Source organism: Trichoderma citrinoviride (genome assembly GCF_003025115.1).
Source record: "Trichoderma citrinoviride strain TUCIM 6016 unplaced genomic scaffold BBK36scaffold_5, whole genome shotgun sequence".
Taxonomy (NCBI): domain Eukaryota; kingdom Fungi; phylum Ascomycota; class Sordariomycetes; order Hypocreales; family Hypocreaceae; genus Trichoderma; species Trichoderma citrinoviride.
Window position 1 is genome coordinate 49,990 of NW_020194713.1, and position 25,850 is coordinate 75,839.

The window sequence follows — 25,850 nt, forward strand, 5'->3', positions numbered from 1 at the left end:
TTCTCTCCTCTTTTTCCATAACCCGCTCCTTTTAAACCGCCTGGCTGTAACCGCCGCCCAAACGCCGCTGCCCATACTTGAGATACTTTCGTAATTCATCCGCCAAAAACACCGTGCTGCAAAGCAGGACCAGCCGTACTAAATCGCCCAGCCCAAGGGCTTCCGTCTGGAAGACCTCTTGTAGCCATGGGAGATAGATGACGAGCAGCTGACCAACGATTGACAGAGAGACTGCCCAGTTAAACAAGTTATTCGAAAATAGTCCCACCTCGCCGCGCAACACCGATTTTGATTCGGAGCGGCAGCTGAGAGCGTTGAACATGTCAAAGAAAACGAAGCAGGTAAAAGTCATGGTGGTATCCCGACGGGTGACGATGCCGTCAGCCATTTGCTGCCGGTACGTGATCATAGTGCCCACCATGATGATAGCCGCCGAGGTGAGAACCCTCTGTATGAGCTTCGTCGTCAGAACCGGGTCGTTGCGCTTCCTCGGGGGCCTATTCATCACGTCTGGGTCGACCGTCTCGACACCGAGAGATTGCGCAGGAGGGCCGTCCATGATGATGTCTGGTTTTGTCAGCTGAAAAGTCTCTCATGACAGAATGGAACTCATCGAAAGAGAGACTTACTAATCCAGAGAATCTGCATGGCATTCAAGGGACTCTTGAACCCGAAGCATGTGCAGACAAAGACAAGGGCCAAGCTCGCTGCACTCGTGCTGAGCTGGAAGGTGAGGAAGTTCTGAATGTTGTTGAAGATGCCCTTTCCTTCCTCGATAGCCCGCAAGATGGTTGAGAAGTCATCGTCAGTCAGAATCATGTCCGCTGCCTCCTTGGCCACATCAGTTCCATGACGTCCCATTGCAATGCCAATATCAGCCTTTTTCAAAGCCGGTGCATCGTTTACGCCATCGCCAGTCATGGCTACAATGTCTCCTCGGGACTGAAGCGCGCGGATAATCTTCATCTTGTGGTCGGGGTTGGTTCTCGCGAAGATGGTCGTATGCTGCATCGCCTGGGCGAGGGCCTCGTCAGACATGCTGTCAATTTCGTCCCCTCTAAGGACGGCTTTAACCGCGTTCTGACCCGGCAAATGAGCGCTGGGAACGGCAACACTCATCCCTAGCTGTTTACCAATCGCAAGCGCCGTGGTCTCGGCATCACCAGTGATCATAATAACGCGCACACCGCCACGCATCAATCGTCGGATAGAGCGCTCCACGCCAGGTCTCGGAGGGTCTCTCATACCGACCAGGCCGGCAAAGGTGAGGCCCTTGTAAGCATCCTCGGAGCCTTGAGGGATGACCGGAGTGGAGGCTCCAGTTGCGGGCGTGTTGCTTCGCGTGTCAGCTGCCGATGTGCGTGTTCTCGAAGGTCTGGCCACTTGTCCACTGGCAAAAGCAAGCACACGGAGTCCCTTGGAAGCCATGGCATCGGCCGCTGCCAAAGCCTCCTGGCGTCGTGTATTGTCCAATACGATTTCTCGGCCATCCTGTTCCAAATACGTGTCGCAAGCGGCCAGAACCTTTTCAATCGATCCCTTCATATACGCATGCTCCTTTTCGCTTCCAACGGTAACTCCCATCCACTTTCTCTCGGAGCTAAAGGGCACCTCTGTGACCCGAGGGCCCATGGAGTCGCGTATGTCGTGTTCTTTGAATTTGTCGAGCAGATCAAGCATGGCCACATCGGTTGGTTGGCCGACCCAGCGCGTATAAGTCGATGCCTCCTCGCGCCCCAGTGTTGAAGATAATACGGCACTTGTGGCAGCGCCGCTCTCCGTGAAACTCTTTGACAGTCGAGCATTGTTTGCGATGTTTCCAATTCGTAGGATATGTAAAGCCGCTTGGGTTGGTTTGAGGTCCTCAACCTCGGCATCTGAAGCGATGTTTAACGAACCGTCTTCACCAAAGCACCACATCTCCACAGTTGTCATATGGTTTGTCGTGAGCGTGCCTATTTACAGCAAGTTTAGCATCAGTGCGACCATGGCTGGCGAGTGGTTTAAGAAGGGAGACTTACCGGTCTTGTCGGTACAGACAACATTGACGGAGCCAAGGGTTTCCACCTTGGGCATCCAGCGCACGATAGCGTGATGCTTAGCCATCCGGTGAACACCAAGAGCCAGGGTGACGGTGACAATGATGGGCAATCCCTCGGGAATGGCTGCTACGGCCAAGGATATAGAAATGGTAAAGATTTCCAGCAGTTTCTTCCCTTGCAACCAGCCAACAAGTGATATCAGTCCAATGACCACAAATGATGCCTTGCTCAGCTGCGAACCGAGGTCGTCCATTGACAGCTGTAAAGGAGACCTTGGGTTCTCTGTCCCAGAAACACTGGACGCAATCGAGCCGAAGTGAGTCTTCCCACCAGTAGCAAAGACAATTCCCTGGCCGTGACCAGATTTCACCAGCGTGCCCATGTAAGCAATGTTTCTAGCGTTGCTGCTATCAGACGACTCAGCATTGCCCATGGGGGCTGCCGGAGAGAGGGAAGCTGGCCTTGGAAATTGGTTGAAGGCCTGCGCATTAAAATCGTGAGGTTCCGCTTCGGTCGATATCCGGACGGGCTTCGTTTCGCCAGTGAGGTTGGAGACGTCAATGGTCAAATCAGCTGCCTTGGTAACCCGAATATCCGCAGGGATACGGTCGCCGGTGGTAAACAAGACCAAGTCTCCGGGGACGAGCTGCGAAGCTGAAACTTTGAAAGACGTGCCGTCCAAGATATCTTCGATTGGAGTAATTGCGCCAGAGCTATCAGCCGCATCCAGGGGGTCGCTGATGCTCGGGGGCCATGCGGGAGCTTTCTGTGGGTTGGACTTGCTCGGCGAGCCCCGTACCAGGTGTGCGTGATTCGGGACCAAGTGGTTGAGGGCCTCGATTGACTTTTCGGATCGATACTCCTGAACAAAGCCAACAGAGACGACAATGGTTACCGCCACAGTGATGCTAATAGCATCATCCATGTTGCCCAAGAGCAGGGACGTCCCTGCGGACACCAGCAGAAGTACAATCAGCGGCTCTTGGAATTGCTTGAGAAACCGCAGCCAGAGCGGCTCCGGGGCTTCGTGGGGGATCTCGTTGGGTCCGTATTCGCCAAGTCGTTTCAGTGCTTCGTTGGGCGTGAGGCCGTATGTAAGCGACGTTCGTAGCTGCGCGGCAGCCTCGCTGGGGGTCATGAAGGAATACTCTCTGGCCACTCCCTGCCATCAAACTCGGCGTTAGCAATCTGCGCCCTGCGTCAATGGCATCTCCAGCCTTACCCGCGCATGCGCCGATGATGTCCGGGCATGTCCAGGCCTGGACTCTGATCTCCCCTGTCGTGATGAATCGGCCGCGTCTTCGGTGATGATGGGCACGCTGGTCATTGGCAGCAGAGACTCGCTGCCAGAGTCGCGGCCCGCCCATGGCAGCTGCATGTTGCAGACTCGGGGCTGCGTCGAGAATGTTGGAAAGGGGGCCCGAACAATCAATCAACCTCCAAACGCTGATGTCAAAGGCTGGGTCTCATGGGGGAGGCAGAGTTGAATGCGCAGCGGTCCAGAACGGTGGCGCATGCGTCGTCGGTAGCGGGAGAGGGGCACTGCGTGGATCGAGGTCGTCTTTTCTCTTGCAGCTGGCTCTGAACGGCTGCTTGTACGATCCTCATCCCCCTAATGACACGGAAGAGGCCAGCGTGCAGACCGGTGAAGCATCAGCAGCCGGACGTGATCGTGGAAATTGCATGGATGGATGGAAAGGTGGTCTTCCAGCGCAATGGGTGCCCAGATGCGCTAGCCTCGCCACTCTGCACTGGGGGGCAGGGAGCGCTACAGGGGGCTGCAGGTACTGGCGGCGCCTCAAAGTAACCTACGCTCTGGCGAGGCTTAGCGGCAGTTCGGCTACCTAGCGATGGACATGGAAGCTGGAGCTGTGAGGAGGGGGCTGATTTTCTTACGAGCATCCATGAGCTTGAGACGTACAAGTATGAAAGGCTCTCTAAATGTTTGTCCTAGATGGCAGTATAGAACGATTTGATACACTGGGTGTCTGACTGGCATGATGATGCTGATGAACAGACATCGCATGTGAAATGACATAAGACGGCAACGCCTGGTGACGAAGAGGTTCTTGAGAAGATGGTGCTTGTACTAAGAAGCTCAGTCGCGGGTGTAGCAGTCTTGCGAGAGGCAAGGCAGGGTAGCACTGGATGGAGAGCTGAATCGTTGATGACTGTCTTGGCACAGACCGACAAGTGATACAAGGACGAGTCCATTATCGAGATGGAAACCTCTGGGAGTCCTGGTTCCAATATGGAAACGTCAATGCTGGTGTACTGGTATGAGCTTGAGCCCCTTCAGACCACGCCGTACAGAAGCCAGGTCAACCGGTTGAAGCCATTGGAGGTGAAATAGTCATCAAAGACATCACAATCGTTCACCAACCTGGCAAATCTAGAGCAACAGGCTCCAGAGCTTCGGTACGGCTCGCGGATGATATTGCACCAGATGGGATCTGGTTGAAAGAGCTGCATGTACTCGGTACCTCGTACTGAACGACCGCCAGGCACCCAAAGCCCGACTTCCGGCCGCCACCAGCCTCAAAGCTTCCCTCCGGAACTGGTGATTCCCCGCTTCCGGCACCGCAAAGTAAGCCGCGATTGGCCGCCAGGGAAGGCTGAAGTACCTCGTACCTCATGCCACCAGCCACTTTTCCTCCCAGCCACGCAATTTACGGCAAGGCAAAGCTTGGGGACCGCAGCATCTCCCCTCGCTCCGGACCTGAGACTTTCACACAACTGCGTCTGCTCGCCATTTTTACCCTTTCCATCGCCGCACCCCGTCGCCTCGCCCTGCGCCGCCGAATCTCGCGCCTTTTCGCAGAACCGCCCTGGGCGACTCGATATTTCTTGACTGGATGCGCTTGCGCGGCTGCTGTTGCGCGTGAGCCAGGCCCGAACACGGTTTAGGCGATTGTTTATCCACCAAAACGCGCAGCCCTTGTTGCCGTGTTTACTTGTGCTCACCTCCACCCGAGGCTGCAAACTCGTGTCCCTGCACCGGTTCCCACTGGCTGAGCAATTTTGCATACTCTCGGCCTGTTCTCATATCCGCATTCACACTCACACCCATACCCGACATCTCGTACCTTGCTTGACTCGCCGTCGCCACATCGACCCGTGCGCCAGCTTCGCGCGCCGCCATGTTCTACTCGGAGACGCTCCTCCAGAAGACCGGGCCGCTGGCCCGTGTCTGGCTGTCGGCCAACCTCGAGCGTAAGCTCTCCAAGAATCACATCCTGCAGTCCAATGTCACGGACAGCGTCGAGGCCATCATCACGCCGAACCAGGCGCCCATGGCCCTGCGTCTCAGCGGCCAGCTTCTGCTTGGTGTGGTCCGGATATACCAGCGCAAGACGCGATATTTGCTTGACGATTGTAACGAGGCCATGATGAAGATCAAAATGGTTGGTAGCCTCCTTGCATTGTTTTTTACAGCTCCTCGACGTCCCTGCGTTCCATACTGACGTTTGTTGCTAGGCCTTTCGATCTAGTGGTAACAACGATCTGGCTGCCAATCTGCAAGTCACCAACCGCGAGGCTCTGCTCCTGCCCGATCGCATCACTCCATACGACAACCTCGAGCTCCCTCCACCCCCGGATGCTTCGTGGCTGCTGTCGCAGGTTGACGATGTGTCGTCCACGCAGGTCGGTAGGAAGGGCCGCGTGAGCAACACTCGAGACATCAACCTGCAGGAAGATTTCGACAACAGCCAGTATCTCCAGAGCGGCATGACGCTGGATGAGGACGCGCTCGCGCCCATGGACGACCTTGAGCTCGAGCTGGACTTTGGCATCGACATGGACGGCGGCCCGAATCACAGCATTGAAATGGGCCGAGACGCCCCGGCAGCTCGATCAGTAGAAGATGACGTCTTCAGCGAGCTGGACATCATGCCCCGTTCCAAGGAGGGTGCTGGGCCTGACGACACCACCATGGCCCTGGACGGCGGCGTGAGAATCGCAGACGACGAGGGCGACATCCAGATGGGTGACGACGATTTCCAGTTCAACCCTGACGATCAGTCTGCTGTGCCTGGACTGGCTGCCCTCGACATCAACCGAGAGAGGATTTCGGAGTCTCCCCTGTCAGACATTGATGATCAGTTTGCCAAGGAAATCGAGGAGGAGTATTCCCGCCACGGCCACACAGATCTCTACGAGCCCCAGGAAGACGCGGAAGACTCCCCCGTCAAGCGACCCGCACAGCGCCCCAGAAAGCAGCGCCTCATGATGCCAGACGATGAAATCGTGCTGTCCAGTACTCACATCAAGCAGCAGCAGGCCCACAGGGAGAACATCACCAAGCCGACTACGTTCCTCCCGCGCGATCCTCTGCTGCTCGCTCTTGTGGAAATGCAGAAGAACGGCGGCTTCGTGTCATCCGTCATGATGGACGGCAGGAGCCAGGGATGGGCACCCGAGCTTCGCGGCATGCTGTCGTTGGACGTGGTGCGTGGCGCCAACGATCTGAAGCGCAAGCGCGATAGCGGTGTCGCCGATGTGGAGAGCGAAGCGGGTGGAATCAAGTCGCCTCGTCTCGAGCTGGGAGACGACACCGATTTCACCATTGATGGAAACGCCTTTGGCAACCAGAGCGTGAACGCCGATGGAACCATTGTGGAGATTCCCGCGGACCAGAGCGCAGTGCACTTTGACGATGATCATGCGGACGGAGAGGGCAGCACTCTGATGCCCGCGTTCGAAGACACGACGATGCCGCTCGTCCACCCCGCCGACAGCGGCCCTGTCTCTGTTGGCACCAGACACGCTGTGCATATTCTGCGAGACCTGTTTGGCTCCGAGGCCGCCCATGATGCAGACAAGAGGAAGAAGTCGGCGGTCGTCTTCCAAAACCTGCTGCCTGAGAAGGAAACCACCAAAGCCGAAGCGACCAAGATGTTTTTCGAGTGCCTGGTGCTCGCAACCAAGGACGCCATCAAGGTCGAGCAGGGCTCAGGTCTCGGCGACCCCATCAAAATTCGAGGCAAGCGCGGCCTCTGGGGTGCCTGGGCTGAGCGAGAAGCCGGCGGCGAAATTTCGAACCAAGACGAACCCGAGTCTGTTGCTCCCGCGAGTGTTGCGGCGGTTTCTGTCGAAGCATAACCGTCTGCTAAACAGTCACGACCACCAGAGGAAGAAATGACGAAACTTTGCATGTAAAAACTACATTGCTGTGCATCTTGGGCTACGGGATTTGCTTTGTTCGATTCGCCCATGGCGGAGTTGAAGGCGTTTGGGAGATACCATGTTAATGCGACCTTGGGGGTTCTCTGATCTGGATAAAGGGGGGAGGGAAAAAATGATGATTCGAGCCTTGGATGTGGATTCAGGACAAGCCTTTTTCTTCTTCTCTTCTTTCTATTGACTCTTTTTGTCCTGCTCTCCTTTTTTTGTTACTTGTGGCCTGTACGTTGCTTAGGTATCAGCTGTTTAGAAGGGATGTCCGGGGTTTGACTGCTATTCGACAGACTTGGCAATACAATGTGCTTTGAACGCTGTTGATTACGATTTGATGGCTCTCTGTTCCCGGATTGCTCCGTTGTGTGTTGAGGTCATGTGTATGGCTGTACCAGTATTGTTGGTGGAGCTCAGAAGGTGAACTCTGAGGGCGAGATGTGTACGAATACGTAGTCAACTCAGCAAGGGTTCAATAAACTGGAAGCTTCCAAGATGCAGCAAAAGAGTCGCGTATCTGCTGCAGCTGCTCTGCCCCGCCACGGCTCTCGAACCCCACGCGGAACCAATCCCGTCTCCTTACTACCAGAACACTACCAGTACCTAGTCCATTCCCCATAGACAGGCAACCCAGATTCACTCCCGAACAAACAACTACCTTACCTACGAACCATTTCCCTTTACAACAAACTATTAAAGACACGCTCAGTTCGTCTTTCTTCGCCCAAACCTCGATACCGTCCAACCCATTGAGCAAATAAACGAAAGAAAATACAAAGACCGAAAAACCCAGCAGCAATGCCTCCCCCATCACCCCTCGTCATCGCAACAGGCGCAGTAAACCGCCTCCTCAAGGAAGAAGCCTCCTACCACAAGGAGCTCTCCGAGCAAGAAGCCAAGGTCAAGGCGCAAGAGGAAAAGATTCAGAGCGGCCAGGACGACGAGGATGGCAATGCGACGTATATCCTCAAGCAGCACGTATGTTTCTGTTTCCCCCCCTTCCACCTTTTCTTTTGTCTTCTGATGGGGGGGTTTTTTTTGGGTTCTGTTGTTTGTGAAGAGGACATGGGCTGACGCTTTTTGGTGGGTGTGTGTGTCTTTTAGCAAACCGTTGTCGAGCAGACGAGAGCCGTCTTCAAGCCGCTGAGGGTCCGCATCGCTCAGGCCGTCGAGAAGCTCGAGGATCTGGTCGCTGCCGAGGAAAAGGGCGGGAGTGCTTCCGAGGAAGAGCTTGCGAATGCAAAGGCGGCGCTGGAAAAGGCCAAGGCTGAGCAGGCTTCGGCATGAACGAACGAAATGATTAGAAGCGAGGATGAGGAGGACATAAAGAGTTGCGGATTTCAATAATACCTACATTATGACACACAGCGACGGGCTTACAGCAATCACCTCGTTAGATACCATACTGGCAAAGCAACGTCATCTCGAGTCTCAGGGAAGAGATTGATTCGGGTATCCTGTATGTATAAAGACTCGACCCATTGTCGGGCAAGAAAGGCAATGCCATGCAAACTGTCTAAACTAATTATCAACCTCCATCTTCTCACCATTCCCCGCCCCCGACTTATCTTCCCCATCCTCCTCTTCACCCTCTTCATGTCGCGTATCCTCCATATCAACATCCTCGCCCGTCTCACTCCCCGACCCTTCCCGCAGTCGCGTCCGCGACGGCTCCCTCGTCGAAGCCCTACTGGCTGCTCTGGAACCTGTTCCTTCAGCAGATAGCTGCTGCAGCCGATCTGGTCGCGGCGAGCTCACCGACGGCGTCGGCGCATCCACAGATATTGTCGGCTGGGGCGTCTCGTTCGATGTACCGTCGCCGTCTGGGCGCGGTGTCCCGGTTGCGCTGGGCTCGCCGCCGCGCTGTTCCTCTGCTTCGTCCTCTCCGCCCTCGTTCATTCCTTCTCTCCTGTCTACCTCTTCCTTCTCGTCTCTGATCTGCCGCCTCAGCAACATGCCCTCCTCCATGATCCTGTTGAACTGGTCTCTCCGCTCCTTCCACGTTCCGCTGTATGTTTCGCTTTCGCGCTCCAGCTCCTTGCACTCCTCCTCCAGCTTCTCCAGAGCAGCAAACTGGTCTTCGCGCGGCCGCAGCAGCCGATTCGAGAGGATCTTCTCCGCCAGCTCGTCAAACTTCTTGCGCCGCGCCAGAGTCGCCTTGGCATCTTCCAGCTGCTCTCGCAGCCGAGCGTTGTTCTCGCGCGCGGCCTGGCATTCTGCGAGGATGCGTTGTTTGTCCGCCTCGTAGCGTTGTCGCTCTCGTACGTTTGCGTCGTGGAGGAACTGGAAGCGGGCGATGCTGCTGTCAAAGGCGGCGAAGTCGAATGTGAGGTCTTCTTGCAGCTGGGCGCTGCTTGTGGTCTGGCCGTTTTGCGCGGCGGGGTCGGATTGGATGGCGCTGGAGACAATCGCGGAGATGGACGACAGCCGCTTGGTGATGCGTTTGAAGGGCTTTTCCTCCACGTTGAGCAGCCGGCTCTTGTGAAGCTCGGATTCGCCCTTTTCGTCGAGCAGCTCCCAGGATGCCATTGCTATGAAGGGGTAGGATGGGGCTTGGATTGAGCGTCAAGAACTCGTAGACTCTAATATCCAACCAAGTTGCAATCAATTAAGAGCCAGTTGGCCTAGAAGTTCGGGAGAGGGACTTTGAAAAATGGTTTGTAGTTTGACTGTGCAGTTCGTTCGTTGATGATGAATGGCTGGCTTGCTTCAGCCTCGCACCGCAAAAGACGTGGGCGCGTTGATGACTAATCTCACACACACACTCCAAGGCTAGCTCCTGTCAAGCTCGCCACGGCTCGGCAGCCTTGCATTTCCTCTCCCCAACATAATTTCCATCTATTTTCCACCGCTCCAAACCACAACCTCCATTCCGAATCTATTTATTGCACTGCATCACGTACTCTCATCGCGACGAAACAGAGTCGTTTTTCGAAATGACGGACGAAGAGAAGGAGCTTTTGGCGCGCATCGGCCAACTCGCTGGTAAGACGTCAGCTGTCCGGCGATGACTTCATAGCAGCTCACCATATTGACTACCTTAATCTAGGCCAAATCAACCGACACAAGAACCAGCAGGCCGGCTACCAAACAGTCCCATCACCACACCACCCAAGCCGCCATCGAGGTTTGCATCACTTGCGAGCGATTGGATGATACCCAGACTGACGTAAACCCAAGGAAATGTCTACCGTCAAGCAAGCGCGCCTTATCCCAGCAGGGGGTTCAGCAGCCGGCCAGCTGCCGCTCACCGTCACAGGACTCTGCACCTCAACGCCTCGGCATCCGCCTCCGGGTCCGCGTCGAGTTCGGCGGCGCCCAGTCCTGGTCCCACGGGCTCCGGCTGGGTATCCAAGAACGATCGCCACCGCCAGCTCATCAACGCCAGCATATACGAAAAGGACAGCCAGAACCGGGCCAAGGCCATAGAAGAGACTCGGCAGCGGAAACTCAAGGAGCAGCGCCTTCGGGAGAAGAAGCGGTTTGGCGAATATCTCCGCCATCAAGCCGGCGCTGCTGGATTTCCGAGCACGAGCACGAGCGCTAACTCGACAGGGACGAACGAGATATCGGTCAACGGTATTCGTTTCCGCGTTTTGGAGGGAGGAAAGAAGCTGGTCAAAGCGCCTGGTACGCCTACGTCAACTCCCATTTGAACTTGTTCTTTTTGCCCCAATTTTAACAGCCAACAACAGACGATCCAGCCTCTCCTGCCATGACGCCCAAGTCGACAGTCATTGCCGGGGTCAAGTTCCATCGTACCAAGACTGGAAACCTTGTGGCGCAGAGGATAGTCAAAGACCAACGGTATGTACACTCCCCGTGGGTGAGGACAGTACTAACGTCAGCAGTCGATCTGGCGCGGTTAAGAAGCTCGATCAGCGGTGCAAGATATTCTCAACGACCGGTAATTGTTACTTTCTACTCTCACACACCTGCGGCGACGGAATATCCCTGCAGCTCTCTCCAGATAAGTGGCATGGAGGTAGGGACACTAACCACTCGACTGTTTTCTGTTTAGGATCCTGCCCGAAAGGCCCTGCCTGCCGCTACATACACGATCCCAACAAGGTGGCCCTCTGCAAAGACTTCATGAAAGACGGCAAGTGTCCCAACGGCGAGGCATGCGACCTCTCCCATGAGCTTACCCCAGAACGTGTCCCGAACTGCCTGCATTTTGCCAAGGGGCAATGCTCCCGGCCTGACTGTCCCTTTACCCACTCCAAAGCGCCTCCAACCGCCCCCGTGTGCGAGGCATTTGGGTTCTGCGGTTACTGTGACAAGGGTGCGGACTGCACCAATCGCCACGTCTTTGAATGCCCTGACTTTAGCAACACCGGAACCTGTAAGAACAGACGCTGCAAGCTACTCCATCGCGAGAGGGCAAGCGTCCTCCGAAACCAGGCCAAACAGCGCGACGAGGCCGAAGGCGAGGATGTGTCTAGCGAAGATGAATCAGTGGATTCAGACGACGTCGATTCGGACGAGGTGGCTGAGTTCCTCGAGGCCGACTCTGACGACTCCGACTTTGAGAATCCCAAGGATTTCCTTCCTCTCTAGTCGAGTCAAAGAGTGTGATCAGCAGACTCGGCAGCCACTGCGTGTAGCTGACGGAGCCGACATGTTTTCGGCTTGCAGTCCCACCTGGATGAGCTTTTGAGAGATGCTTTTTATTGTTTTATTGAGCATGTGATGGCCTCTTTTCCTCTCGACGACAATAGCGAGGCATCACGACGTCGATGATACTCATATCCTTCTTTGTTTTAGTCTTATCACCAGGGGAAGGGTTTTTGTGCCAAAGATACCCTGTCTGCTACTGAGCATTCTGATATCGATTCTGGGACGCAACAAGGAGAAGAAAAAAAAGCAAGAGCGAGAAAGAGTAGAAGAGAGAAAGAAAGAAACTTGTTAGGAAACAGCATGTGTTGGTAATGGAAAGAAATGAATAAATAAAGAGCAGCTTCTGAAGCGTTATGATGATGACGATGATGATTTGTGTGAATCTGCCGCTTGTCGTGTTCTTTCGAATCATGACTCCTAAAGGAGCGTCCATTTCCCCCCCCAATCGACACATGTAATAGAGTAGCCCCATCTACCGCACGTTTCAGCGAACAAGGGCCCTGCTAGAGAGATCACTGATCGGCGCTTATAGCAGCCCAGCCTTGCCAGCCCCTAATAAAACGGGCCGCAAATGAACCTTGAATCCCTGACACTGTATTGGAGATCGGAACTGCTCTGTGCTGCTCCATTCATATGTAGATTCTACTCTAATGAAGGCAGACGATGATTCCTCTTGTCTGTACTACAACTACAATAAACCTTGTCGAATGGAGACCAAAAAAAATAAGAAATACGGAATACGGGCAATTCATCTGCCAAGCCGACAAAGGGGGGCCTAAACATCTCTCTCACATGCCATGCCGCTCTCATTCTCTCTCTAATAACCTGGAATCATTTCAAAATGTAATTCTAATCCAAGCAAATTCCTGGAGCCCGGTATATTACTTAGACCCAAGGTTTCATAGAAAGGGATAACCGCGCCCTTTTTAGTTTTCGACATGCCTTTTTTTTTTTTTTTTTTTTTTCCTGCTTGGTATCAAGTGCTGACGTTGTCGTGTCCCGGGACACTTGTTGTTTTGGGTTCTTCGTTGGATTCATACTGTTTGGCGCCCGGGAATTCGATCACCGAAACCAGGGGCAAAACCCGGCTCTTTTCTTATTTTAACCTTGGGACATCTTCTTACTCATCTGATCAATATCACACTCGCTCCCTCTTGGTTTGTCTTTTCCTTCAACACATCTGAGACGAGAGCCTCATCCTCTACAACGCAACACCAACGCGCAGCACACAAGACACGCAACGGCACTTGCACCGCCTCATCACATCACGATTTTCCAACGCTCTAAAGGATTTAAAAGCCTCGCCTGGCTACAGTTACCACAAAGTCAAAGCCGCAAACAACACGAAGCTTTTCTGGCTTGCTCAGCCTCGTTTCCCGCTCCTCATTACAGCCCACTTATCTCGGTGCTGATTTGCCTTTCAAACGTTAGAGAGGGGTGACGAAGAGCTTTGGAAGAAATCTATTTTGGGAAACGGCATTGTCATCGCTTTAGGGGCTTCTTATACGGAGTATCATTCTTTCATTCGGGCGGGATTGTCAGTTCTTTTCACTTACAGCGTGTTTCTTCACAACATCGCTCACGGTTATACATACATACATATTACCTTTATAGAGGGACGGGGTTGGTTTAAGCTTCTCGCTTTTTGCCCCTTTTCTGTTGGTTCGGACCACAAAAGGAACAACGAGCCCGTCTTCGGCTTACATCACCATCAACGACATCTCGTCACCACCAACAACCCGCAGCTCATCAGTTGAACACAACACATTCACAACCATGGGTCTCCGAGACGCGCTGAGGAAAAAGGACGCCATAAACCATGACCAACAGGGCCCCGAGATCTTCGTCCGCGCCGACTCCGACTCCGTCACGCAGCAGTTCGCCACGGTGCCGCCGCCGCCGCCGGACCAAGAGCAAGGACTCGACACGCCGGGCTTCAACGACGCCCTGCTGTCGCCCGCCGCGTCCACCGGCGGCGGCGGCGGCGAGCAGGGCCGCAAGTCCCGGCGCAGCTTCGACTTCTTCCACTCGTCCGACCAGCCGCGGAGCCCCTCGGCGTCCTCGGCCACCAGCCAGACCAAGAAGGGGAGCACGGCCAGGCGCCTGTCGCACCGCCTGCACCTGAGCCGCTCCCCCGAGACGTCGGAGCACGTGCCGCAGAACCTGCCCGAGATCGTCGTGCCCGGCAGCGGCGACGGCGACCGGGAGGCCGAGGAGCTGCAGTGGGAGAAGAGGGCCACGATGCTGGCCCAGAACGACGGCGCTGCTGCTGCTGCCCGCAGCCGCAGCGCGTCCACGCACTCTGCCACCGCCCCGGTCTCGTCCAAGCAGATCGATGCCGACATCCAGGAGGCCATCCGCCTGCATGAGGAGGGGAACTTTGCCGAGGCCACCAAGATGTTTGGGCGCCTTGCAGACGAGAATGGCGCCAACAACCCGCTGAGCCAGGTTCTCTATGGACTGGCCCTCAGGTGAGTGCTACCCGTCTCTCCCGGATGCCCCGATTCGCCCATTTCACACACACTCTCTCTCATCTTATTCCAATCTGCGGGCAGCGATGCGCTGCTGCCGGGCCAAACAAGAGAAGAGGGGGGGTGAAGAGGAGAGAGAGAGAGAGAGAAAGGCTGAGAAAGTGTCCGTATCTCGACCCCTCTCCTCGCCCTGATCCCCCCTCTGAGCCGCTTCTCACATATCACATCACCTCATTCTTGATTTACGTGACATGCCCATCATATGATGAGCAGGCGATGAGAGAGACACATCCGGAACTAATACAGGCATTGCTTTCTCCCCATAGGCACGGCTGGGGCTGCACGCCAGATCCTGGGCGAGCGGTCCACTATCTAACGGCAGCGGCCTCGAACGCTGCAGCCGTCGAGGAAATGGCCATCCAGGCCGGTCTGAAGAAGGGAGGGGCGGCAAAGGGAGAGCTGGTTCTGGCCATCTTCGAGCTTGCCAATTGCTTCCGCCACGGCTGGGGCATCGACAAGGACCCAATCGCCGCGAAGCAGGTATGCAGTTCTTCCAATCTTGTCTTTTTGCGATATCAAGGGGCCCGATGGTTGGCTCCCGAGCTGGCTTCTTTCTGGACCGATTAGATACTAACCGGGCACTGCAACGGTAACAACAGTACTATGAGACAGCGGCAAACTTGGGTGATACTGGTAAGTTTTAGATGCAGGCCCCATTCTCTGGATGTGAGTCTCGACTCCAGATGCTGATAAGTCTCGACCAAAGACGCCATGAACGAGGTTGCTTGGTGCTACCTGGAGGGCTACGGCTGCAAGAAGGACAAGGTACGTCTGACGATTAGTCAAAGAACGAACAAAGTGAACATATGACTTGCCTCTGGAATGCAACTCGTGGCACAGAAAGAGAGCCAAGCCTCAGTCAAGGCACAAGGGGCAGTATCACAAGCTGTGGCTTGCCCAGTCATCGTCCCTCCGTGGTCTGGCTGATAAAGGACAAGTTGATGCCCAACCGTCTCACCAGTGCCCCGGGGTTGGGTTCCGACGAGGGACAGCGCGAGCAGGCGATGGGCGCACAAGGTCTTTGTCAGGGTCCAATGGAGAGATGGCACAAGGCAGTGGCCGTCCTTTTCCCCTCCCCCACAGACTCGAACCCGTCACATGAGGCTGATGTTTGACCCCTTACTTGGGGAGGAATACAGTACACTGCAGCCCAGTACTATCGACTGGCTGAGAAGGCAGGCAACAAGACCCTAGGAAACACATGGTAAGTCACAAGAAGACTGCATCCATACGTGCCCATCCCGTCAGCTGTGGGCGTCTCCGTGTGTGGGAGAATCCATCATCATCCACGGCTCCCGAGTGGCCGGACCTCGCTTGCGAACCCATCCGTGCAGGCTCAACACCACACGGGCTGCTTTGTTTGCGGCAAGGGCTATGCAATAATTAGCTGCGACCATCTGCAGTCTCATGATTGCCTGCCCAGGAGCTGACCGGAAGGATTCGTGATGGGTGCTACAAGTACACCGTTCGGCTCCAATGAGAAGACGATGAGGGCTCTGAGAGGCGTCATAGGCTAACGGCTCTGCAGGATATGGAAGGAAAAGTACGACCCAGGCAAAGGCAGGAAAAAATAGGGAGGCTGGTGGTTACAGGTAGGCAGATCTCCCTTCGACTCCAACGGCGCTCGGTGGCGTCTCCCGGCTCTGATCCCCTTCGGTATTTGTCTTCTCTCTCATAATCAGCGTTTATAATTGGATACTCAAGGGGGGCGCATGTCTTTTTTTCTTCCTTTTTCTCACTGTTGCATGGCGTGTCCCTCTTGTGGCTTCAAAAACAGCAAGTCAGAAAGCTGCATGGTGACCCATATCCCGCTTCCTGCGCTTCACATTGCGGGGTGCTGCTGCTGTACCATCCGGAGGTGCGGACGCGGCAGCATCCAGGCGTTGTGGACGGCTCATGCTCCTGTAGCGGGCGATTGCGGCATGTACGGGTTGTATGATTGTCTGTAACATGCATGTATGGCTTGTGTATGTGAGCAGCAAAGCCTGAAGGTGTATGGCCGTATGGTTGTATGGCTGCGAGGACACAACCGCTTTGTTTATCCCCTGTGTGAGAGCATTTGTGTGTGTGTGTGTGTGTGTGTGTGTGTGTGTGTGTGTGTGTGTGTGTGTGTGTGTGTGTGTACCAAAAGTGCGGCCAAGGCTACTCCGTACTCAAGGAGCAACAGCCATAACCGGTAACCAGTTTCACTCTGCCCATTCTCCCAGTTGCTTGCCCGCATTGATAGGGCAGAAAGCGACGGAGCAGAGGCAGCTGCAGCTGTAGCCCGGAGAATTGGAGCAAATGGGAGCGCCGGCTGGCCATGATCCTCTCTCTGTGCGCGGGCGGTCCTTTTACCAGCTTTGCCCTAGCCGGGGAACTGGATCGCTATTTTGATGCCTGACTTGCGCATGTATCGCATCGTATCGTACAGAACAGAGGGGCAAGGTGGTCTGGACGCGCATGTGCGTGCGCACGTACGTACATCATGTACGTGTATGTACGAAGCAAGCGGGCATCCATGTATGTACATGTATGTATGTGTTGTTCAGCTGCCGCCGTGAGATTGGATGGAGGTGACAAGAGGGAGCAACTCCTCTCTCTTGCTGCTGCTGCTGCTGCGGCTGTGGAGGCGGCCATATATCGAGGCCTAGTACGGAGGAGCACAAGTGGGCTGGGCGCGAGAAGTGCTGCCGAGCCCTGCTTTTCACTCGAATTTTCTCCCTCTCTTTTCCTTGTCGTTGCCCGTTCGTGCTTATCAATGGCCCTCGTGGCTTTGGGTATCAATTCCCGAGTCATTTATCACATCGAAGTCGGCGTGCTGGCTGTTGTTTCCGCTGGCAACACCCTCTGTTAGTCCCGGGTAAGGGGCATCCCCAATGGCAGCTGGGAGGTGTCACGGCCCGGGGGGACAGCTGTAAGGGACAAGGGACGGCTTTCCTTTGCTGTCATTGGCATTGGCTCTCTGTCTGTTGGTGGGTAAGAGTTTTCTCTGTACATGTACGCGCATGCACGATGCATGCGTGGGTGTTTGTCTGTGTGTGTCGGTGCGAGCATGTGAGTTTGTATGCGGCCATGCGTATATGCACCCGGCCAGCGTCTGTGGATGCTGCTTCCTTTCATGTATCTCTCATGTACACGAGATGTGACTGGTTTCTTTCAAGCTGATTTGCCTGCCCGAGAGGTCCCCTCACGGCAGACGCACATAGTACTGGAGATACTTCTGGTGGACTTGTGTGCCTTGGCTTGTATGACCCGTAGCAGCATCAGCAGCAGCAGTCTCCCGACGCTGGGCAAAATCAAGGCAGGCTGTTGTCAACTAATTTCTTAGCTTCCAGCGGCCATCAGGATCGGCCCGTTGGGGGGTGTAGCGATGTGTCAAGTGTCGTGAGGGCAAGCGTGGCCGCTGGCGTCGTGTCAACAGAGGAGCCAGAATCAAGGGCCCGGAGCTAATCAGAAACGAGAGCCCAAGCCAGACCCAAACGTCGTCTTCCAGAAGCGTAGCATGAGGTGTGCGCGCGTGCAAAGAAAAAGCCTTGCTCTCCTCCTTGGGACGCTGCTGTGTGGTGTGGTGTCCTGGAATCCAAAACGCCGAAGGTTGTGGCGGCTCTGGGCGGTGATTGGTCGGCAGCTCGAGGCAGATGATCAGTTCTTGCAGATGGAACAAGCTGAGAGCGCGAGCCCGATTCGTCCGATTGCGCCTCGCTGGGCCAAATGGGATTAATGGCGAATGATGTTGAGGGAGGGAGAAGCAAGGGAGGGCGAGCGCGGAGACTGAGGGCGAACGGCATTTCTTTTATTCCTGGGGTGGTGTTTCGTAAGCGGGTTTCGCTCCTTCCCTAGGTATGGCTCATCGAGTGACGGGTTTTCTATCGTTATTTTCATAGGTACGAATAATTTATTTTCATTTTTATTTTTGGCTTATCTCATTAAACTTGTTTCATCGTATCAAGGAAGCAGCGCTCGTCCACCTCCTCGTCTCCCACTTTCCAAATGGAGAGGTCGTATTAGTCGACTGTTAGGTAAGGTAGCACTAAATCTCGTGATGGCATCATCCATCTTCCCTCCCAGAACAAGCAATTCATGTTGGTTGTGTCACTGACAAGGTACGAGGCACACACACAGACACACAAAGGTACACACCACCCAGCCCGGAGTACGAAGTACCTTGGAAGCACCAGAAAATCATTGCCAGGAATGACGTCCCGAAGGTCCAGGTTCGGTATACTCAAGCATAAAAAGGTACATGTAGCTTCTGCGGCCACACGGACGGGATGCATGGCCATGACCACCACACTCTCCTTCCCGTGTCCATCTATAATTTAACACTACTACAAGAAATACTAGGTCATGACATTGCAACGCCAAGTCCTGACCAAGGCTAAAACGAGAACAGTAGTCAAATGAAGCCCGTTTTGTCTCGTTGGCGGTGTGATGTCAACCAACCCAATGCTCCCCCTCCTCTCAACGTCCAAGGCCAGCCTCGTCTGTCTCGTCTATCCAAGGTCGAAGACGTTTCTTTGCATCACTTCGCTTCCATGGTTTGTCTCACGACCCCGCTGCTCTTCTTTTTCTTTTCCCCTTTTCGTCCTGGATAGAGCTGTGGTGGTACAGTAATGTAGTTGTAATAGTCGCAGCAGCATTAGTGGGCAATTCTCAAGGCACAGGACCGTCTGTAGTGTGCTGGATGCGGGTTGTAGGCAAGCCGGGCAGTTTCACTACATGCAGTTGCCAGATACCTTGCTCCTAGTGGTAAGTAAAGGGAGGTCGTGCCAGTCGGGTTATGCATGCTCGGGTTCCTAGCCCTTCCCAAGGCCACACCTCTCACACAACCCCACGGCGAGTGACGATACATCATGCAACTTACTGTAAAGGCAGTTGTAGGAAGAGACCGGTTTCAAGACAGACAGTCAGTCACGGCAGGAGCAAGCAACGAGTTGATGAATGTAAGCTGGATCTTCGTCCATGGTCACATTGAAGAAGCTATGTCAAAATGAAATATGTCGTCAAAACCCAGAGGCCATCGCGTGGCAGCTCGTTCCAAGTAAAAAAGCTATGTCCAAAATGCCGTCCAAACAAAGGAAAGCCACCCAGGGACCTTTTTTTTTGTCGCTGTGGTGGGTTCTCAAGAGAGTGTCAGGTAGAAGAGCCCGTTCCAGGTGCTCAATCTCGTCATCGTCGTTCAATCTGATTGCAATCTGTCATCATTCTGTGTCCGACATGCCTCGTAGAAACCATTTCTGTCGGTGCTAGGTATCATCCCGCACGCAGATTCCCAATATCCGAAAAGCTATGCCTCTCAAAAGTACAGGCATGCACGGGACTGGGGCCCGTAACACGCCTGCTTCTGCCTGTGTCCTATGCCTTTCGACCCACTGGCGAAGGGTTCCAAAGAAAAAGAAGAGAGAAAAGACAATGGAGAAAAGAAACGCTGACAAGTCAAAAGCCATCCGAAATATAACAGTAGGAAAAGTAAACACAAGGAAAAGAAAAGGCCAAATCAAGTCAAACAAAAAAATCAATCGCCAAAAAAAATCAACGCTTGCTCGCTCGCTAGATAGATCCGCAAAGAAATCGTAAGAGACTCCAAAGTAGATGGTTTTCATGAGAAAGCGGTGTGTCCAAAGGAACAAGTAAACCAAGAAGATGGGTGGTGAATGCGTGAGCAAAAAATCTCAAATAATGTGCATGTGGTAGAGTCGCCCCGAAGCGACTCAGTAACAGGGGCCAGCCTGTCCAATCGCTGGACGGGGCTGTAAGAAGAGAAGGGTGAGAAGGAGCAGAAGTTTGTCGAGAGAAATGAAAATAGAAGCAAAGACAAAAGGTGGAGGGTGGAGGGATTGGATCGTTGCATTACTGAAGCCGTTTTTTGATTCGTCATCGTGAGATTTCGTATTTTTTTTTCTTCCTGTCTTTCGCGGCGGGTCCTTTTCAAAGTTCTTTTATGACCTCGCCTCATTGCATTGCTGCGCATTCTGAGCACTGTTGCACTCCACAACCATCCTGGCAAAGTTGCGGACAACGTCGTGGGGGATCTGGTCCCAGAGGAGGGTGCGAGTGTACACCTCCGCGGCACCTGACTGCTTGGCAACCTCCCGCAGCTCAGCAAGAGACTGAGCCAAGTTCTTGCGAGCCTTGCTGGGGATTCGGCCAGCGGTGTTCTGGAGGAAGTCGTGGTCGCTGACTCCGTTGTACTGGGCGGCAGAGAGGGAGAAGATCTGCTCGTTGGTCTGCTGCTGCGAGGGCTGCATCAGGCTGTCGCCGAGCTCCACAAGCATGGACGGCGCAACGACGCCATCGGCAGCCATGCCGGCCATGACACTAGCGCTAACGGGCTGGCCCCAAGTGGCGGCGCCGGAAGGCTGGGGAGCAATGGCGTGCATGCTGGGCGAGGGGTTGACACCGGCGTCCTTGAGGACGTTGTCGAGAAGAGTCGCCGACGCAACGCGAACATCCTCGGACACGCGAGGGATGGAGGGCATCGAGCGGCTCGACAGGACAAAGGCGCCAACAAGGAAGAGCATGAAGAGCAGACCGCCCTGGGAGGAGCTCTTGTCGGAGTCCGAGGTGAAGGGGTTGTTGTCCTTCTTGGGGGCCATGGCCATGGGCGGCTTGACCTCGTCGGTGAAGTCGTTGAGGAAGCCATTGTCCCAGGCACCGGCCAGATCCATGGTCTCGTCCATGTCGTCGTACGCGCCGGAGTAGCCGTTGGCGGCAGCGTTGGGGGGGATGCTGCTCTCCAGGCGCTGGACATGGTCGGTCAGGACGCCCACCTTCTTCCTCAGCTCACCGGTCTCGATAGTGTGGGTGCGGATCATCTCGTCCTTCTCGAGGGTGAGGGTCTCGATGTAATCGACGCACTGCTGCTTCTCGAGCATGAGCTGCTCAACCTTGGCCTTGAGACTGGCCAACTCCTCTTCCATGTCAGTGATGACAACGGTGAACTGCTTCTTCTCATCTTCCAAGCGCTCAGTGTGCTGCTTCTTGCGCTGTCGAGAGTCGAGGCTAAATGGGGGAAAAGTTAGCTTTCTGTACTTGGAAAATTGCAAATGAGCATGTTGGTTCACTTACGCAGCCTGGCGGTTTCGCAGCAGTCGCTTCTGTTGCTTGAGCTCCTTGATCTCCTGCTCATCCGTCGACTGAGAAATCAACTGATCGATGTTGCTCAAGTTGCGCTCAGCGGGGATCTCGAAGCGAGCATTCTTCTTCCGGATGCCGTCGCCGCGTCGCAGATCATTGTGCGATCGGATGGAGGGGCTGCTGGGTCGCATCTTCTTGGAGGCGGGCTGGCCGTCTTGCATGGCCTGGCCGTCTGCCAGAGAAGCGAACATGTTGGCCGAAGGAGGGAAGGGGGTGGGGGCGTGGATGGTCTGCTGGAAAATGGAGGCGTTGGCGTCGAAGTCCGTCGCCATGCCGCCGAAGCGCTGGAAAGGCGTGGCGGTTCCGGAACCTCCGTTCATAGCCCACGGGTTGCCCGAAGAGATGAAGGGGTTGGCAGAAGAGGTCTGTTCAAAGCGCATGTAGGGGTTTGTGCTATGCGGCTCGAAGAAGGGGTTGTTGGAAGGCAGCGACTGCATGTCGACAGAGTGCCAGTCCTCCGTCTTGGGGGAGAAGAGAGGCCCTCCGATGCCGAATGACTCTCGCCTGCCGTCCATGGGGGGAGACAGTTCCAAGCCCGAGTCCATGCCGCTCTGATCAATGAGGTTGTCATCGAGACCATTGTTGTCCTCTGCCTTGAAGTACTTCTGCTCATGGCTGGCATCCATAGCCAAAGGCGCTGAAGAGTAGTAATCCATGATGAGGATGTGTGTGACTGTGTGAGAGAGCCGGTAAGGGCGAGAGGTGAGGATGAGGGGACGCGGCAGTCGATGTCAAAGAAGCGAAGGAGACAGTTGACGACCCGAGAAAAAACCGAAAGAGGAAAACAATCGATAACAGGGAGAAAAATGAGAAAAAAAAGCAAGAATACACAAGTCGTAAAATGCTGATACTGATAATCTCCAGAAGACGCGGATGTTAGCGTATGGCGGGCTTTTAGTGACTGCAGACGAGCAGTGATGATGGTGAGGCGGGGCTGGTGAAGAAAAGAGAAAAACCACAAGAAACGCGCGAAGACGGCAATTCGAGACAGCGTTAAAGAGACGAGCGGAAGGGGGAGCAGTCGTGAAACGCTGAGCAGATGCAGGTCATGAAGTCGTCAAGCGCAGCGTCTGTGGAAGGGCAGTGATGGGCAGATGCAGAGGGTGGGAAGGGCGGGAGAGGTCGAGTGATATAAGACAAGGCCTGCGGTTGGGTTTGTGGGAGCGACAAGGGTACAGGTATAGAGGTATGGAGTACATGGTAGTATAGAATGGACGGCGCTAACAGAACGCCGGTGGGGGTGTGCTTTAAAGTGCTAGCGGGACGGGACAGGCCCAGTGAGTGGTCAAGGGTAAATAGAAAAGTACGTGGAGCGAGGTACTCAGATAGAGAGGGGGGGAAATGGAGGGGGAAAATAGTGAAGAAAGGAAGACATGTTAGGTGAGGCAAGGTCGAGGAGGTGCGAGGTTTAAATAACCAAAACGACGATGCTGGGAACAATGGAAAAGAAAGGCAGAGGTAAGATGAGCTGTAGGGAGGTGAAGTGTTGGCATTGCAGCATCGTATCGATAGCCATCGTGTCGAGAAGCGATGGAAGCAATCATGATGCTGCTGCTGCTGGGAGGAGGAGGAGGATGCTGACAGACGCTGGGCAAACACTCGTCGGCCAACCGCGCTGGGGGAGAGGAGAGGGGCCACGAGGAGGGAGAGGTAAACAAGGAACGCGAAAGGCTGAGCTGACTCACTGGACTGGACTGAACTGAACTGAGGCGAACTTGTAAGCAATTCCGTGGCACAAAGTTGATTCGAGTGGATTGATGCTGCTCCTCTGGCTCTCTGTTGCTTTTGCTGCTGACACAAGCAAGGCAGACGAAGAAGAGGATGGCGTCGAATGGCGTTTGATGTTTGGATACAGAACGAGGGCTGCTCGATAGGAGGGGATTTTCAGTTATATGTACTCGCGGGGTTTCGCTTCTCTGTGGGCAGGTAGCCTTGGCGTGGGAAAGGGTGCTCGATACTTGACTTGCCGGCTGCAGATACACGCATGAACAAGGCCTTCCCAGCAAATACTTCCAAGGTACCTATGTCACTATCGATTGGGTCGATAAGGTACCTAGAGCCCTGCTTCTGTGATGGTACATCATCGCTTGTTGAGCCGGAAGACGAGCTGATGCTTGCATACGAGCGAATACAATCCGCTACCTGGGGTGTACGCAAGACGACGCAGCGAGGTAGTACCACCATCCACCTGCGTTATGTCGACAAGGCCGCTATCGCCGGTTATCGACACGGGGCTTGCGTTATCCAGCCTGCGAGGTGGATGGGCTCTGCCAACCAGCGTGCGTCCATCGGGCTCATGGGGCTGAATGCCTTGGGCTCCTGTGTGCAATGTGCGTAATAGGTACACGCTCCTCCGGGAATTCCAACTGTCGGGCTCTCATGTACGAGTATGTAGCTGGAGGTACTGCATATGTAGTGCCTAGCAAGCGTATGCACGAGCAGGTATTATGAGTCCCGACCTCGAGTCTTCGCGCTTATACCGATTGTCGTGAGGTTTACTTCTTGGTCGGTCGTAGCGCGGTGCTCCGTCATCGTCTCATCGGGCTTCAACTGGGTCCTGGCCCCGGCCCGGCCAGTCAACAGGGGTCTTTTGAGATTCGGCTTTTCCAGATTTTTTCTTTATTTTTCTATTTTTTCTGCCTTTCCATGACTCCATAACTCGGGAGACTTCGCGCCCGTCCCGATGAGAGGCGATTACTAAGGCCTACGCCCGTTGCCTTACCTATCATAAGGTAAGTGCGTGCGTACGAAGACTCGACTGAGCGCCCCGTGGGCTCATCTCTGGCTAGGTAGGATTGTTGTGGGCATACATACCTGTATATGGAGTACATCGTACGCATGTACGCCGGAAGTAGGGTGCTAGTACGAAGTGCTGTATGTAGTCGTGATGCAGTCCAAGTCATGCCGCTGTTTCGCGGGCTTTGTCACTCTTTGTGTCGCTCTCGCCCTCTGCTCACACCATATCCAGGCCGGGCCAATCCTGGTCCCGGCTCCCCCAAGCTCCATTCCCCTCTATCTCATGTGGCACTCGGGATGGGACTACTGGCAGAGCATCTTATCCTATACCCTAATCGACTGCGACGTCTGCTGGTATCAAAGAGCAGTTGTACTCCGTAGTAATCGGCCTCGGCATTGTCATCATCAACAACAGTGACCATCCACACACCTGATCGACCCCAGGGGGAGCTGTCTGTCTCTTGTGACTCGAAATAGCTTCTACCTGCCTCAGGTAGGGTCTGGGTACGGAGGACCGGCTTTGCCGCTCGTCTTCCTGGTGAGGATCATCCTGGCCCGAAGCGCGAGAAGCATTTCGCCGCCCGTCGTGGCCAGTCGGTCAGTTGAGCAGCCGCTCAGCCCACGACGCCATCGTCAACCCATTAACCGCCGGTTTTACACCACAGAGGGAGAGCGGCAGAGGCACAGAGCCAAAGACGTAGCAGGCAGACCACCTCCGAGTCGACTTTGGCTCCCCTCAAGCACGGCGGGTACTGAAAGAGAATGATGAGCTCCCCTAAACCTTGGCACATGGCTGAATCTGTCAAAGCTCGGGAAGCGGGACCATGACGGGATGCCATCCGCGTTGCCGGGAGGGCACAATGCCAATGACGGAGAAGAGTAGAGGCTCCATGACAGAATCAGTTTCGACAGAGGCTGCGGGAGCGTGCTAGCCCTGCGCCTCCGAGCGATTAGATTGGCAGATTGGGCGTTAGCTGCCCAACTCAGGCTCTCAGACGACCCCCTCTTCCCCCTCTCCCCTCTCTCCAAGGAATGGGCTGCCACCCAGCAGAGAAGAGAAGCACTGGACGGCGTTGCTCGCTCCCGCACAATCCAGGGCCATGGGTGGACGCCATACCCGCTACTTGTGACCACTAGAGAGGCTCGGGACGGGCCAGTAGTGTGAGCTGCGCCGCTGAGACGAGCCTCTGCTAGAGGGCGACGGTGCCAGTCGCCTACTGCTTTGGCGTGCGAAGATGGTGGCCATTCAACCAGTTGACCACTCATTCAACCGCTGGCGAGGGAGTCAATGGGGAAGCTGGTCGGCCAAAGTGGCCTGTCACATCACGGCGGCCCTGAATCCTATTTGCCGCCTGGCCGTCGTCGTGATGAGCCCTCGCGCCGTGTCAGGCTCGTCAAAGCCCCCTTGGCTCTTCTCCGCGCTTCGTGCAAGAAACACCAACCTAAACCCCCCTCCCTCCTCTATCTTCTCCCCCATCGGACCATCGTATCGTATCGGTATCCGCCAGCCGTCACAGGATAGCCAGCAATCGATAGGCAGATACCGGGCTGCTGCCAGGGGTGTGTGTCATGGTGTCCATCAGGCGAGCAGTTGTTTGGCCTGGGCCAACTCATGCCTGATGTGGTT

At 54.9% G+C, this 25,850-nt stretch overlaps 7 protein-coding genes across 7 annotated transcripts; 4 read left to right on the forward strand and 3 right to left on the reverse strand.

Moving 5' to 3' along the window:
- Nucleotides 1–31: 31 nt before the first annotated feature.
- BBK36DRAFT_1195928 (Golgi complex Ca/Mn transporter-like protein) lies at nucleotides 32–3,420 on the reverse strand (the record flags this gene model as incomplete). The annotated part of the gene is made up of 4 exons (XM_024896917.1): nucleotides 32–567; nucleotides 630–1,955; nucleotides 2,022–3,204; nucleotides 3,265–3,420. 4 exons carry the CDS (start codon nucleotides 3,418–3,420, stop codon nucleotides 32–34), a joined length of 3,201 nt encoding a protein of 1,066 aa, XP_024750557.1.
- Nucleotides 3,421–5,182: 1,762 nt separating this feature from the next.
- Nucleotides 5,183–7,145, forward strand: BBK36DRAFT_1158078 (hypothetical protein; the record flags this gene model as incomplete). The annotated part of the gene is made up of 2 exons (XM_024894075.1): nucleotides 5,183–5,446; nucleotides 5,520–7,145. 2 exons carry the CDS (start codon nucleotides 5,183–5,185, stop codon nucleotides 7,143–7,145), a joined length of 1,890 nt encoding a protein of 629 aa, XP_024750558.1.
- Nucleotides 7,146–8,015: 870 nt separating this feature from the next.
- BBK36DRAFT_1116827 (tubulin binding cofactor A) lies at nucleotides 8,016–8,504 on the forward strand (the record flags this gene model as incomplete). Its single annotated transcript, XM_024890283.1, has 2 exons — nucleotides 8,016–8,195; nucleotides 8,322–8,504. 2 exons carry the CDS (start codon nucleotides 8,016–8,018, stop codon nucleotides 8,502–8,504), a joined length of 363 nt encoding a protein of 120 aa, XP_024750559.1.
- A 234-nt stretch (nucleotides 8,505–8,738) lies between these two features.
- BBK36DRAFT_1195938 (hypothetical protein) lies at nucleotides 8,739–9,746 on the reverse strand (the record flags this gene model as incomplete). Its single annotated transcript, XM_024896918.1, has 1 exon — nucleotides 8,739–9,746. The coding sequence occupies one exon, from the start codon at nucleotides 9,744–9,746 to the stop codon at nucleotides 8,739–8,741; it is 1,008 nt and encodes a 335-aa protein (XP_024750560.1).
- Nucleotides 9,747–10,089: 343 nt separating this feature from the next.
- BBK36DRAFT_1134936 (hypothetical protein) lies at nucleotides 10,090–11,860 on the forward strand. Its single transcript, XM_024892470.1, has 6 exons — nucleotides 10,090–10,202; nucleotides 10,267–10,344; nucleotides 10,398–10,847; nucleotides 10,913–11,024; nucleotides 11,069–11,124; nucleotides 11,239–11,860. The coding sequence occupies exons 1-6, from the start codon at nucleotides 10,154–10,156 to the stop codon at nucleotides 11,775–11,777; spliced, it is 1,284 nt and encodes a 427-aa protein (XP_024750561.1). The 5' UTR covers nucleotides 10,090–10,153; the 3' UTR covers nucleotides 11,778–11,860.
- A 1,739-nt stretch (nucleotides 11,861–13,599) lies between these two features.
- On the forward strand, nucleotides 13,600–15,942 carry BBK36DRAFT_1195955 (HCP-like protein; the record flags this gene model as incomplete). Its single annotated transcript, XM_024896919.1, has 6 exons — nucleotides 13,600–14,308; nucleotides 14,635–14,848; nucleotides 14,968–15,001; nucleotides 15,075–15,133; nucleotides 15,508–15,572; nucleotides 15,897–15,942. The coding sequence occupies exons 1-6, from the start codon at nucleotides 13,614–13,616 to the stop codon at nucleotides 15,940–15,942; spliced, it is 1,113 nt and encodes a 370-aa protein (XP_024750562.1). The 5' UTR covers nucleotides 13,600–13,613.
- Nucleotides 15,943–20,180: 4,238 nt separating this feature from the next.
- Nucleotides 20,181–22,319, reverse strand: BBK36DRAFT_1134937 (basic-leucine zipper domain-containing/DNA binding domain protein). The gene is given in 4 exon segments (XM_024892471.1): nucleotides 20,181–20,274; nucleotides 20,286–21,352; nucleotides 21,419–22,257; nucleotides 22,303–22,319. The coding sequence occupies 2 exon segments, from the start codon at nucleotides 22,141–22,143 to the stop codon at nucleotides 20,290–20,292; spliced, it is 1,788 nt and encodes a 595-aa protein (XP_024750563.1). The 5' UTR covers nucleotides 22,144–22,257; nucleotides 22,303–22,319; the 3' UTR covers nucleotides 20,181–20,274; nucleotides 20,286–20,289.
- Between the last annotated feature and the right edge of the window lie 3,531 nt (nucleotides 22,320–25,850).